Consider the following 14,636-nt stretch of genomic DNA (forward strand, 5'->3'; position numbering starts at 1 on the left):
ATTAGTTGCATGCTGAAAGTAGACGATCTACAAGCTCACAACGCGTCGCGCTGCGTTGTGAGCAAGTGAAAAAACTGTCATTAGAGACGGCATCAAGGCCCGCCAAAATACATTTTGTTCGACTAAATCAACTGTAGATTTAGTCGATTAAAACTAGACTAACACTAAAACATTCCAGGTGACTAAAATGTGACTAAAACTAAATTAAAAACTATTCAAGAGACTGACTAAAACTGAAATCAAAATTTGCTGCCAAAAACAACACTGCCACACATATACACACGCAGGGAAATACAGTACCCAAACATGCATAAATCCTGACGCAGACAACTTCACTGTCCAGTTTCTCAAGGGTCAAAATTGCATGAAACGCAATAGCCCAGGGACCTTAGGTTATTACTAATAATGATAATTAGCTAAATGACCGGAGCAGAGGAAGTCTGCTGATGAAGAAGAGTGCAAGACAGGGCAAATGTAATTTCAAGATACATTATATATGAGAGAGAGAGAGTTTTAATTTAATTTGGGACATAAATTAATACATTATAGTACACGACTGTGAACAAAACTAGCAGACGACATGAAGCAGTAACTGAAGAAGTGATAAAAACAGAGTACTAAACAGAAGTATGCATTACAGACTCCAACTGCCATTGTGGAAGTAGTTGCAAGTAGTTTCCTGTTGCAAGGAGTTGCGTGGCGAATCATAGGTGCAGTTTGGGCTTAACATTTTTTAATGAGTAAGCTAGTCCGTTTCTCCTACCTCTCCTCAATAAGTCAAATAGAAGCCACAAATTGCAGCAGGATTTTACCACATTTAGCCTGTGCCATGTATTTCCTTCCCCCTAATTCTCAGGTTTTGTCATAGAACACTGATCTAAAAAGAAATTCCCATGGATGTCAATGTTGAGCTTAATGTGAATGTGATACAACACAAACGGTTTAACATTATTGTGTGCTGTTAGCAAGGGAAAGAATCTGCATGGCTTAAAACAGTAATTTGTGTGCATACTATGGATCCACAAAAGTTTATTTATTATTTCATTAAATAGAGGTAGATTTAATGGATCATTCTATTTATGGGTAAATTATGCCATTGTGTGAATTGTTTGTTTGTGCTGAGTTATTTGATTAAATGTACAACTTATTTGAGGCTATGCCTTTCAAGCACCCGTTTTAACCGTCTGTCTGTGTCCCACTTGGAGATCTCTGTTGTATCTCCCTGTCTGCCTGTGTCTGAAGAGGGCAAACTGACTGACTGTGAAAAGTGGACTGGTTAAGTAATGAATTGTCAGGTGTGGGGTTGCCATGGCAATCAATTGGCTGAGGCAGAGGCTGGAAATTGCACAGGTGAGGGGATTTAGGCTGATTAGTCCCACTGGCAGAGCCTGAGCAAAGCCTTTTGTGGTGGTTCTGGAGAACCGTGGGTCCGACCGACTCGATACCGGGCACTGCACTCCCTGCGGGGGTGTGGAACACGTGTGTCGAATTAGAAGTCGGTGGGGCAAACGGTTCTCGAATTATGTGCATTACAACCGCGCGCACACACACACACACACACACTTATAGTAGGATTATGACAAAACAATTGTGATTATCTCAAATAATTGCAATTAGACGATTAAATAATTGTGACAGGCCTACTGCACCTCCGTCCCATTACTTCTGCACTCTGCTGCAAAATGTAACTTGGAATAACGTTTTAAAATAAATAAATTACTCTGATCAGAATCCGATCAGTTCATTTTCTTCATTATTCGGGTCAATTCTTGACTGTTATTTGCCGAAACAAAAGATAGTGGATAATACAATGGTGGAGCCAGTGATCTTGAAAAGCCACACACTCCCGGAAGGCTGATGGGGACTGGCAAAATTCACTTAAAGACAACCCATGCTTTGCTTTTTGATTTTAGACAGGCAATGAAGACAGACAGGAAACGGTGGACAGTATTACACGTCTTCAGCCGGAATTGAACCAGAGATTGTAGGGTTGATTCAGTAGCAGTGAGCTACTAGCATAACCAAAAATATTTTTTTACTGTGTATTCACCATATAGCCTATCTATCTATAGACCGATTCCGTAGCGGTTTCATGGTCGCAGCCTACGTATTTCCTGTAGGCGGACTCGACGTAGCTGCAGGGTTTAAACCCTCACCAGGCGCACCTCTTCTACTATAGTGAACGGCAGAGTGACTGATGTTAGTTTGCCTCAAACTTTACTCTTTTACCTGCTTTTTTACTAACACTAACATTACAAAGATGCCCAGAACATCGAGATGAACCTGTGTAGTTTATGGCTGCTCCAACAGTAGTGGCAACATAAAAAATAAATAAATACGGAATGTCAAAATATCCACCGTGGTGGCTGAGACCAGAGCCATTGAGTAATGGTTGAGACAAAGCAGTGAAAGGTCCTGAAAGATACATAATTTCAGTCTTACCCAATACCCAATCTTTCTGTTTTATGAACACAAGGCTGCTGTATTTTATACCTCATACTAAGCATTTAAAGTATGAGGTATAAAGTACAGCAGCCTTGTGTTAATAAAACAGAAATATTTGGTATTGGGTAAGACTGGCGTTATGTATCTTTCACTGCTTCGTCTCAACCATTACTCAATGGCTCTGGTCTCCGCCACCGCGGTGGATATTAGACATTACGTTTTTTATTTATTTATATGTTGCCACTACTGTTGGAGCAGCCATAAACTACACAGGTTCATCTCGATGTTCTGGGCATCTTTGTAATGTTAGTGTTAGTAAAAAAGGAGTAAAGTTTGAGGCAAACTAACATCAGTCACTCTGCCGTTCACTGTAGTGGAAGAGGTGCGCCTGGTGAGGGTTTAAACCCTGCAGCTACGTCGAGTCCCGCCAACAGGAAATACGTAGGCTGCGACCATGAGACCCGCTACGGAATCGGTCTATAGTTCATCTAACAGTTCTGGGCTTTCTGTAGTCATGTTTGTAGTCTCTACTCTGCCCATACTGTAGTTCCGTTGGGTTGGCTCACTGCATGTGATTGCACTTTGCAGGATGGACTGTAGTAAACATCCCTTCTGTATCGGAACGTGGACCGGTGACGTGATAGCCTATCTCCGATACGTGAATTAAGCCGTATCAGGGGCCGATATAATATCATATTGGTTGCACCCCTATACTTATGTGCATTCTCATGAGTTAACTAAATCGGGTTAACTACTGTATACGCAGAGCAAGTACTGAATAAACTAATGGTGAGATCAAAGAGCTACAATCTCTGTGGCTCTACTGGCAACAGTGTGTTACCAAATAAGTCCATCTCGAGTACAATCTCTTTTGAGAGAGTTGGGTTCCCACGAGTGCCCAACTAGCTAGCAGCACAATAGCTCTGCTTATTATTTTAGGTCCTATTTCTAGCAGAGTCAAAGAATTGACCTGTGCTGAACTGCTGCCAGTGCCACAGAAAAAGCAACAATGACTGTTTCTCATCAGCTGACTGCTATCTAAACTCTCAAGTCATCTTAATCGATGGTTAAGGGCCACTGGTGCTTCACTCTTCTATTCTAACATGTTAATTGCATTAATGGCCCGGGTATGAATTAAGGTCTAGACGGATGCGTGTGTTAATGAGAACTAGCACTGGGACCCCAGGACAGGAGCAGAAAAACAATGACATGGTTTTAATGAGCACATTTTGGGGACCTAGTTGCAAAAATAAATACTTATTTTGAGTTAAAACTACCGTTACAGTAAGGACAATATGACAATCTTTAGATATTTCACAAACGTTGTATGTTTTACCCATTCTGGCCGGGCACCCATTTTGGTGTCGGCATCATGTTATGCTTTAGCTATTGAAAAATAGCAGATCTACAAGCTCATATCGCGCCACCGAGTGGCGCGATACGAGCTTGTAGGTCTGCTATTTTTGAAAAATCAAAGACACTTTTAGAATCTGATCTCAGGTCAGAATGGGTTAATAATGAAACTGTCAGGATGTAATAGACATTTTTAGAATCTGATCTCAGGTCAGAATGGGTTAAAAAAGGAGAAAAAAAAAAAGGACATTCCCGACCGTGGTACAGCGGCTCAGTCAGACATGGTCTATTCCTAAAATAGACTGGGAAAAGTATGGTAAAATAAAATAAATCCACAGCCAGCAGCCAAAGTTAGGATGAAAACAAACCACATGAAGACTCTAAACTCACTCAATAGGGAACAGGCGATGCAATTCCCAAGACAATGAAGACAACTTACGGTCTTTATCAAAACACTACAAACCAAAGGGGAGTTAATTTGCTACCACTGGTTTCCCACAGTAAACAAGCCTGCTGCATATACTGTAATAACGCTCGTTGTTGGCAAATATATCTCAGGGAATGTACATGTCATGATGAAAACTAAACCTTGAAGCCTGTACCTGTTATACAAAAACACCACAATAATCGGACTTGTCTTGTTTGTTATCCCTTGTGAAACCCAAGAAAGCCTTTCAGTGGACCAACAAGGAAGCAGTCCAGCAACACCGCCAAAATAGTGTCCTGCCCTGGGGTTGTTGAAGTAGCAGGAGGAGGTGCCGAAACGGCAGCAAACCTCACCCCACAGGTGAAGCGAAAAACATTCAGCAGCAACAAGGTAGTGCAAGCATGCACAGGGCCACGTAACGTTTTTTATTTTCTTTGCAAAATTCCCCTTTTGGTGTTTTAAAGCATTATGTTGTACTTTAGCTGTTGAAAAATAGCAGATCTACAAGCTCATAGCACGGCACAGAGTGCCGCGGTACGAGCTTGTAGTTCTGCTATTTTTTAAAGATTGTGAAAATGTGTCGCAAATCTTTGAATATATATTCTTTCAGGGGGAACGTTTTTAACTAAAATCTTTGCTTCTGGCCCTATATGTTCAGATGGGGGTCGGCATGGGGGTCGGCGGCCAATTAAATATATTTCTGGGGGTCCTTGACATGAAAATGTCTGAGAACCACTGACATAGAAACATGGGGTTTTTCAGAAAACTGTCAGGATTTAGAAGGCCTTTGTAGAATCGTCATCACGTCTAAATGAGTTAAAAGAGTGTGTGTGAACAGGTCACTGGTTAGTGGAAACCAAACCAGTCCATGGGGCAACAACATACTTCACTATGTAATCATTCACCACTGCGAACAAACATCCACACAGATTGCAGTCAAAGGAACTGAGAACAATACGAGTAATCAGCTCCTCTGTGCCAAACTCTAAGGGCTAGAGGCAGTGGACAGCCTGATCGAACTCTAAGGGCTAGAGGCAGTGGACAGCCTGATCGAACTCTAAGGGCTGGAGGCAGTGGACAGCCTGATCGAACTCTAAGGGCTAGAGGCAGTGGACAGCCTGATCCAAAGGTTAAGAATCTATTAGGGAAAGGGGGGGGATTCATATTCACTCAACCGGCAAGTTATGGTGCGTTATTTATTATTTACCCTTGGCTGCATTAACGGGCACAGAAATGTTCACCTGTCCAAGTGAAGCTTTAAGCTCCTTCTAAATTTGTATTTCTTAGTTTTCCGTCATATTTTGCTATGAAGTTATGTTATGTTTGCTTGTATTGATCCGTTATTCTGTTTCTTGCCCGTCTTTACCCTGTTGAGAGTTAAGCCAAAACTATTTGTGCTTCAGGAAAGGTAAAATGGAACTATGGAAGAAGGTGGGTTGAGAGTCCCAGGCTGATTATTGTTATGTTCCTTACCTTGTGACAGATCTCTGTCTTGACCTCTTTGAGAGCCCGTTCAGAGAAGACACAGCCACAGGTCTGCAAATAACAGAACCTAAAAATAAAATAAATAAATAGCACATTTAAACAACAAAATCCTGTGAAAGTATTTGAAAACAACTTTCCGGAATTAACTAAATAGAATCAGTCCATATTACACATTACAACATAAAGAATGTTCAAAGTCCACCGTTTGAATTATTTTAAAGTCATCCCATGTCATAATAGGCAAACATTCTGTGAAAATAGCACATCTACATGTCACGCTCACAACACGTCATGTGGTCTGAGCTTGTAAATCGGTTATTTTCAGCGAAGCTATTTTGAGTAGAGGGAAAGGAGTGGGCCACGTACAAATCCCTGGAGGACACGGGGCAATGAAGTATACAGGGTTTAAGTAATAAGCGTTAACCTACTTGCATCGCTAAACGCCATGAAATGAATAGATAGCATAACTAATGTGTAGCATCCCTAAAAGAAATGTCTCCGTATAATTACGAACGATGCACATTTTCAGTTCGGAAACAGCTTTTTGAAAACTATGAGCTACTATAAACTAATCAGCTCTTCAACCTTGTTACCTGTGTTTGCCGTTCATCTCCAGGCCTACGACAGGACAGATGTACATGGCACTGTGCACGTCCTCATAGTGGTCTCCCTTGGCGTTCCTTCTCTCTCCATCCCACTCTGGGTTATCAGTCAAATTCAGCTCTGTGATATCCTGACATGAATAAAGAATGGGTTATCAGTCAAATAAAGGAATGCGAGGTAAAGGATTCAGGTGGAATTAGGGATGGGCAATAATATATCAATACAAGATATTGTGTTATGAGACCAGATGGCATAAGTGTTGTGATTTTAAGGATTTATTCACTTAAAACAGCACTACGTAAAACATCTATGTAACTTTGTCCAATCTGTATGGTAGAGTATGTTAATGCAATATACTGTAACAAATGTATACATTTGGGGTAGTTGGAACTTTGTCTCCCTCTTTAGATCAAGTCAAAGGTCATGTCTCACCGAGTCTCGCGTAGCCAGACAACTGTCCCACAATCCCCGCTGGCTATATACAATCTGAAACTACACCTCCCACAATCCAAGGCACGAAGCCGTCATCGGTTTATCATTTGAGTAATATTTTAATTTCCTTTTTCTGCTAAGCAACTGAGCTTTATATGCTTCGATGATTTTTATAGGCTTCACATTCGCTTTATCACTTAATCGTTTTTAGAGCTTCCGTGCTCCACTGTATGACGGAAGCATTTCAAAACGGTGTTACTTAGTCCACAATCTGGCTCGCACGACTGTCTCTTCTAGACACAGGATTTGACATGAATTTTGAATTGATGGTCAAGCTTAAATGTATCTGGGCAATCATGCAATGGTAAAAAGTCAGCAGCACTTGTGCAGGAAACCACGTTCAATCATGGTGCAGCTTTAAGCCTTATTTTATACATACAAATAATTGTTAAACATGTAAAAAGCAAATAGATGATTTATAAGCTCACAATGTGTCCGATCACAGCGTTTTGTGAGCTTGAAGATTGTATCTTGAGCGTGTAGCCGTGTACATATATACATTTTCAAACACAGAAAAAAATAGCAGATCTACAAGGTCCCAACGGGACATGTGAGTTTGAAGTTTATATAGTTTATAACTATACGTACTACAGTATATAGTTAGTATAGTTTAGTATACTATATTTAAGCACTCTTAAATATAGTATGTAATATAGTATGGTATATAGTATATAGTATGGTATATATATATATATATATATATATATATAATCATACATATAATGTGTTTGCGTCTGTACCTTTCTCCACATATCTATAGTTCCAGGCAGCATACAGTTTGTACTGTTAGTGTACCTTTCTCCACATATCTAGTCCCAGGCAGCATACAGTTTGTACTGCTAGTGTACCTTTCTCCACATATCTAGTCCCAGGCAGAATACAGTTTGTACTGTATCTGCCTGTTGCTGTCCTGCCAAGTCTTGGTTACCTCTGTAACCGTGATTTGTGCATTCCAGTCACACAATGCGTATTGTGGAAATGTTTGCAATCTCGGTTTGTGCTTAATAAAGTTCAGTCCTTTCCTTTATCTCCCCCTGTTCAGGAGGGGGGAGAAAAAAACAGCGAGCCTATAGCTACGGTAAGCCCCTGCCCAAACTGCTATGGCGCAATCACGGCTAAGCATAACATGGGTTAGTCTAACCGTTAGACAAACCTCTCCACCAATAGTTTTCCTATATGATAAAACATTGTTTTAAAAAAGAAATGCCACGCACATATTTTTACAGTGCATATGGCAGGCCTTGTTGACGGATTTGGAAGATATTTTGAACCAGTATTTAATGTGTAAGGGCGAGGGCGGGGCTTGGCTAAAGGAGCATGTCGTGCCCAGGGTGTGAAAAAGCACAGTGAAAGCATACCTTAATGCCACGGATGTGTGTTGCCACCTCAATGTTGGGTCTCTCAGCAGTCTTATCCAGAAGATACTCGATGACTGCATCTTTGTTATAGAGCCTTTGAATAACAAAACAGGTTTTTATTACAAATGTGTTTTAAGTGTCTGGAATAAAAGGAGTTCAAACGATTAACGGCATGTCCGGTGCATCTCAGGAGCACGACATTGTCAGCAGAATGACTTTAGAGACCTGTGTTATGATATAGCACCTAAATAAAAAAGACATTTAATATGTCATAGGACATATTAAATGCCTATGTCCTATGACTCCAGCGCAACATTCCTTCATTCATTGGTGGTATAGCATTTGCTTGGAGTTAACATGTGCACTACTACATTTAAGGTGCGCATGATAAGGCTCTGCTCAATGACAAATTGCTGCTGTACCTGGAAAGAATTTAACAAATAGTTAAATAAAAATATGACAACTATATTTTAGGAAAGATATGTCTAACCGTGTGTGTGCGCGCTTCCAAAATTATGATATGTAAAATAAAATAAAAACACACACACACACACGTCAAAACTTCCTGTGTGTGGGGAGGAAGGGGAGAATGTTTAGGCCTGATGCAAACTGATATAATAATATAGCTGATTGACTTTTATACCACTTAAATGGTATAAAAGATCGGTTTCTCCAGATCTGGTAAATTGCAGATCACCGATGGACACTATGGGACCCTGACTAAGGCTTGGCAGCCGAAATGCGTTGGTCGTTTTTTTTTTATTGCCGAGCTGATGCCATCTAAATAAAGGCCTATTATACCTGACTGCAACAGAGTGACTTGGATCTCCTTCTGTTTTGCCACTGATTAATTTAGATTGTAGACTGGGGGGGTGGGGGGGGGGGGGGGGGTGGTATTAAAATAATAAATCAAATGGGGCTCTGTTAAACTGGGGTCAGTGGACGTCATTGAAATCCTAAAGTTTGAGTGTTGCTGCATTACATGACGAACAGAAAGCCTCTCACCTTCCAAGTTCACAGGTGACAATGGGGCGCCTGAGTTTCTCCTGGCTCAAAGCACAGTGCTTCCACTTAGCGAGCAGCTCCGCACTCCTGTCAACCTACAACACATACAACAACAATATGAACTGGGACATGTTTATGACACACTATCATCCCATCCCATGGACAGTTTGAACATGACAGCTTCATGTTCAAACAATGTATTGACAATCGTAAATTGAAATTGGAATTGCAGAAGCTAAAAAAGGTACAGTAGATTTTGATTGATTGAAATATGTATTAACAGTTTGCAGAATTACAGTACATTTCAAGCCCAACTCAATACAGCTATACTACGGTACGTGGTACCCAACTATACACATTTACATAGTCAGCAAAGTCAGGTGTCTTTAGTTTGATTGATTGAACTTTTTATTTCACAGTACAAACTAAGGAAAGCACAAGTCAATAGAAAAATCACACCTGTGTGAACCGAGTGGTGCAACTCCCCTCTCCCCCCCTCCTCTCTCTCTCTCTCTCTCTCTCTCTCTCTCTCTCTGCTCGTCAGATTATAGCTTTATTATGGATATCAATGAACCTAGACAGTCAGTAGTTGGATTTGCGTCCAGCAGGTGGCAGCCATGTCACATACTTCTCTCTTTCCAATTTTACGCATGCACCACTCGTGCTCATGACGACGGTCGACGGATACCCATACCCACGGACATTCCTGATTGTAGGAGTGGTTGCACCACTCAAAAACTGCTACTTTGAGGACGAAACTATGAAAAGCACTAAGACTTGTTTACATCAGGATTAGCTCTGCTCCATAGCTCTATTAAGCAAGGCATTAGCTCCACTGGACCAGAGCTTCACCAGGTTCCTCCATTTTCAATTAATAAGAAAGGTATTGTATGACTTTATCACAGTGGATCAGAAAACAATACTATTGAACTAGTGCAGTAGTTTTCAACCATTGAGGTTGAAATAATGAAAACCTTGAGCGTGTTCCAGAATCCAGATGGTCCCCAGTTAAATGACGTAAGAGACCTAATCAAAAGGACCCTTATAGCTCAGATCATCTGCATTTAATTGTTATTTTGATCAACGTTTGCCTGTTGTCTCTCCTAATGGACAAAATAGTATCCAACGACAACAAAATTGTGGGTCTGAGAAGTTATTAAATCTCATCAAATGATGGTCCGTGGCCGTGGCTCAAAATGCAGAATAAATAATGGACCCTGATGTGAAAAGGGTTGAAAACCAAACCCCTGAACTAATGTGTCAGTCACACTTTTATAAATACTTTAATAATACTCGTCTTTCTCTCATAAAAGGCTACCTTGTTAGCAGGCTGGCTACCGGCTAGCGAGGTTCTGACAATATATCGTCGACAATAATAACGATGCATTCGGACCAACCTTCTCCACTTTTTTGGGTCCTTTCACCAACTCGTGTCTTTTAGGAATAGTTCCACCATCACATCCCATTTTGAAAAGGAATTAAATGGAGATTTATGAACAACAACAAAAAGAAAAACTAGCAGAAAGCTCCAAGCAAAGTAGGAAGCTGTTAGCTGTTGCTTTGCTGTAAACAAACAACGACAAGTGACGAGGACCAACAAGAGTCATTTATTAATTCTCTTTGGTTGCCCTCTACTGCCCGGATGAACGAATTACACATGGCTGTAGTTTGTGTCGTAGTCCACGAGGTGGAAGCAACGCCACAGTTTTGGATTTGTACGTCTTCACAACTTCTAGGCAGTGGTGGAAAAGTATTAATGTACTACACTAGTAATTACATCATGTTTTACTTGACTCTAAAAGTACCAATACTGCAATATAGTCATAGAAATACTCTGGTACAAGTAAAAGTCCGGAATTCAACATTTACTTGAGTAAAAGTACATGTAGGCCTATAGGCTTCAAATGTACCAAAAAGTAGCCTAGGCCTACTTGTGCAGATTGTCCCATTTAAAGTGTTCAAATAATAATCTTTTGAAAATACAGCAGATCTACAAGCTCACAATGCGGGTCTCATCGCCACGCATGGCATGTAGCCTAATACTTTGGTGTTTTCACTGTTTGTTATTTGCAAAACAAAACAAAAAACATCCCAGTCTACAGTACCAACACAACAGTATATGAAAACACCAAAATACAGCAAGTGGGCAATGTGTTTCTGCAGGTAAACAAACACCACCACATTACTACAGTGGCTGATGATAACTGATGGGAATCATGGGATAGGCTGCTAGACATAAGGGGGAAAAAGTGTAGCTTAAAGATAATTGTTGTTATTATTATTATTATTATTATTATTATTATTATTATTAGTAGTAGTAGTAGTAGTAGTAGTAGTAGTAGTAGTAGTAGTAGTAGTAGTAGTAGTAGTAGTAGTAGAAGAGGTAGTAGTAGTAGTAGGCTAGTAGTAGTAGTAGTATTTTTATGTTACATACTTTGTATGAATTTATGCCTTTAATTTATCATCTATTGAAAATAGCCAATCATATACAATCACATTAAATGTCTCCGATATGTTGAGAACTTGTAGGCCTAGATTGCCTATTTTCGACTGTTCAACACAATAGGCCTACCACAATGATCAGGCTTTGAAACATTTGCTAAACCTGGAAAAACAACAACAAGTTAATTCAAATGACTTCACTTCCTCATTGACCATCTCCTACTAGGCTTTCTACGGTGGGCCAATAAATAAAGAACTAGTATAAGTGACATTAGTCTGGCTTTCAAGCCTCTTGTCAAAGTGGTCTAAAGATGAAAGTTGTCTTGGAAGATAGCTTGCAATGAGTGCTAATGAGATCTGTTTCCTGTGCCTTGCAGGCTGCAGATTAGTTTACCATCGACGGCCCTGTCCATGAGCGACCATTAGTTTGGGGAATGGTACCTCACTGGAGACATTCTGTGGCGGCATGACTGATCCTCTGTGTGGAAGAAGAAGATGGAACAAAAGCAGCCTTTGGACTTCATTTGGGGTGAGAAAATAGATTTTCAAGATATTTATGGTCACAGAACACAGCTGTTAGCCTATGGTGAAAAAAAAGTTCAGAAATCAACAAACATATGAACAGAAAGCCATTTTCTCCATTACGTCTATTGGTTCGATTGGGTCTTCCTGTAATTTATAAATTGTGTTATGTGTCTTATTGAATTTCCCCCTTTCTCACACAGAGCTAAATGTTTAGTATGGATTTTCATTATAGGCAAAGAAGTGGTATCTCTGTTAGCAAACTATCTTTGAGAGAAAGGAATTCTCCACGCAGACCAATACACACTAAGACCATATAGGCTACGTCCTCAATCATAGAGGCTACCCATTTCTCTTTATTTCATGTGTTCTATTCTTATGAATCCTGCCTTTGTTTGTGTTAATTTACTATTGATAAATTGTGCTTTACAAAATAATAATATAAAAGGTTATATAGGTAGAAAAGGTAGTAAACCTTCGGCTTCGGTTATTTTTCTTTTTACATTTGACTTTTTATAGTAGACTTATTCAAATATGAAAAGAAAAACCCCAGAAACAGGGATGTGTGTCTTAAGTGAGTCTAATATGGTTAATATGGAGATTGAAGTTGTATTGTATAGGACGGGGGTGTGTCTCATCCAATGAATATCAAATATCTAAATATTGAATCAAGCAACGTCTGTGGTACGCATAAAAGCCCAAGTAGGTTCTATAATGACCCCAGAACTGTTTCAAAGTGAGGCCTGACGTCGAAATTTAAAAAATGTCTTCTGAATCCTGACAGTTTTCTGAAACAATATGTTTCTCTGCCAGTGGTTCCCAAACTTTTTCACGTCAAGGACCCCCAGAATGTTATGTAATTGAAAATATGTAGTTCCTGGGAGCCCCCGGAAGCAAAGATTTGATTTTCAAACGTTCACTGTGAAAGAATATATATTATTCAGAGATTTGCGCCACATTTTCACGATTTTTCAAAAATAGCAGATCTACAAGCTCGTAGCGCAGCACCCGGTGCAGCGCTATGAGCTTGTAGATCTGCTATAGCTAAAGTATAACATAATGCTTAAGACACCAAAAGGGGTTCCCGCCCAGAATGGGTTAAGTTAAGGCAATCTGGGAACCCATTGGCAAAACAAAGGGAAAACAGTGCCCTCGTGAGGTGAAGTACAGCTATTACATGGACTAATTGTATGTACTGTATGCCTTATTATCCCAGCTTCCAACCAATCTGTTCCCACTACAGATCTATTTGTATCGTTTACGTATAGGCTGCATTAATCCTTGTGGCCATTAACCGTTCTGCTGATATGGCTGTTTGATCACTTCAAACTGAAGCTGACAATTTGCACTTTGACCTCTTTGCCCTTATGTCATTTCACATCCAAAGTAATGTGAGTACAGAGTCCAAACATTAAATACGGTATTGTCACTGTCCGAATACGTACAGTACGTACAGGAGTAGGCCTGTAGTCTCAGCGGGTCATCCCTGCAGCCATATACCACTTTACTGTTAACAATCCGAAAGGCATCTTCAATCTTACGTAAAGCTCTTCCATTCTCTGATTGAGCTGCCCCCCACCACCGCAGATATATCTCCCTGGCCTGGCCCGCCGCGATCCTATACCCCAACACGGCTGACCCGCGGAACACCCCGAACCGCCGCGCGTACCGTCCAACCTCGTTGTTTATGCTTCCATGATGAGTCCAACCTGCCCAATCAGACTTCCACCGCCCGGCCTTGAACTGAAACCGTATCCATCTGAACCATCGCAGCCATCCGAGGCGGCCTGCAGCGGAGAGGCCAGGGCGAGCATTAATTGCGCGTCTCGGCCCTGGCAGTGCACCGAGTCCAATGCATTTAGCGTTTCTAATTGGGAAGGAATTGCTGTGTTTACATTGGCACCGGTTGCCAGAGCCGGACCCCGTAAGCCTGATTTACGCTCCGTCGTATTAAGGCGTTGTGCACCAGAAATGGCAGATCTACAGTACTTAAGCTCATACATACAGCACGTCGTGGAATGCGGGCCATGCTGCGCATTGTAGTTTGGAGATCTGCTGTTTTCAATGTGCGACTCCATCACACGACGAAGCAAAAATTAAGCGTTAGCTCTCCAAGTCGCCCCGAGCTAAAGCTGTCTGTAGATGTAGGAGATGGAGTAGAAGGAAAAGCCCTGGCTGCCTGCTCCATGAACGCTCAGAGCACAGAGCAGGGCTGGAAATTATGGCGAACAGAGCAGAAGGCGATTATTTGAGATTTGTCAAGGGAGATGGGGGGACTTTTCCTAAACTCTTCCTAACTCACGGGTGACGTATTTGTTTACGTGCATCTAGATTCTAGGTGGATGCCACATACCCATGACTCTGTGTCCACTTACATTTTTTGATTTCTTCAAAAGAGCACAGGGACAATAATTTGGAGCTGTGAGGAACTGCAAAATGTCCACAATTTTGCAGGAAAATTGCAATGTTTTTGTAACGCTTTTTCAAGAGCCGGGCTGTGGTTT

At 40.9% G+C, this 14,636-nt stretch overlaps 1 protein-coding gene across 2 annotated transcripts in view; it reads right to left on the reverse strand.

The window, feature by feature from the left end:
• rtf2 (replication termination factor 2) overlaps positions 1-10,728 on the reverse strand; it is a 31,083-nt gene extending 20,355 nt beyond the window's left edge. For both annotated transcript variants that reach the window (XM_083771630.1, XM_083771629.1), the window contains exons 1-5: positions 10,566-10,728; positions 9,169-9,263; positions 8,164-8,257; positions 6,304-6,443; positions 5,699-5,777 (exon numbers count right to left, since the gene is read on the reverse strand). In XM_083771630.1, the coding sequence (XP_083627756.1) occupies positions 5,699-5,777; positions 6,304-6,443; positions 8,164-8,257; positions 9,169-9,263; positions 10,566-10,634 (477 nt within the window). In that variant the 5' untranslated portion in view covers positions 10,635-10,728. The remainder of the gene's footprint in view (positions 1-5,698; positions 5,778-6,303; positions 6,444-8,163; positions 8,258-9,168; positions 9,264-10,565) is intronic.
• Positions 10,729-14,636: the final 3,908 nt, after the last annotated feature.

This window comes from Protomyctophum parallelum (genome assembly GCF_964188405.1).
Source record: "Protomyctophum parallelum genome assembly, chromosome: 8".
NCBI classification, from domain to species: domain Eukaryota; kingdom Metazoa; phylum Chordata; class Actinopteri; order Myctophiformes; family Myctophidae; genus Protomyctophum; species Protomyctophum parallelum.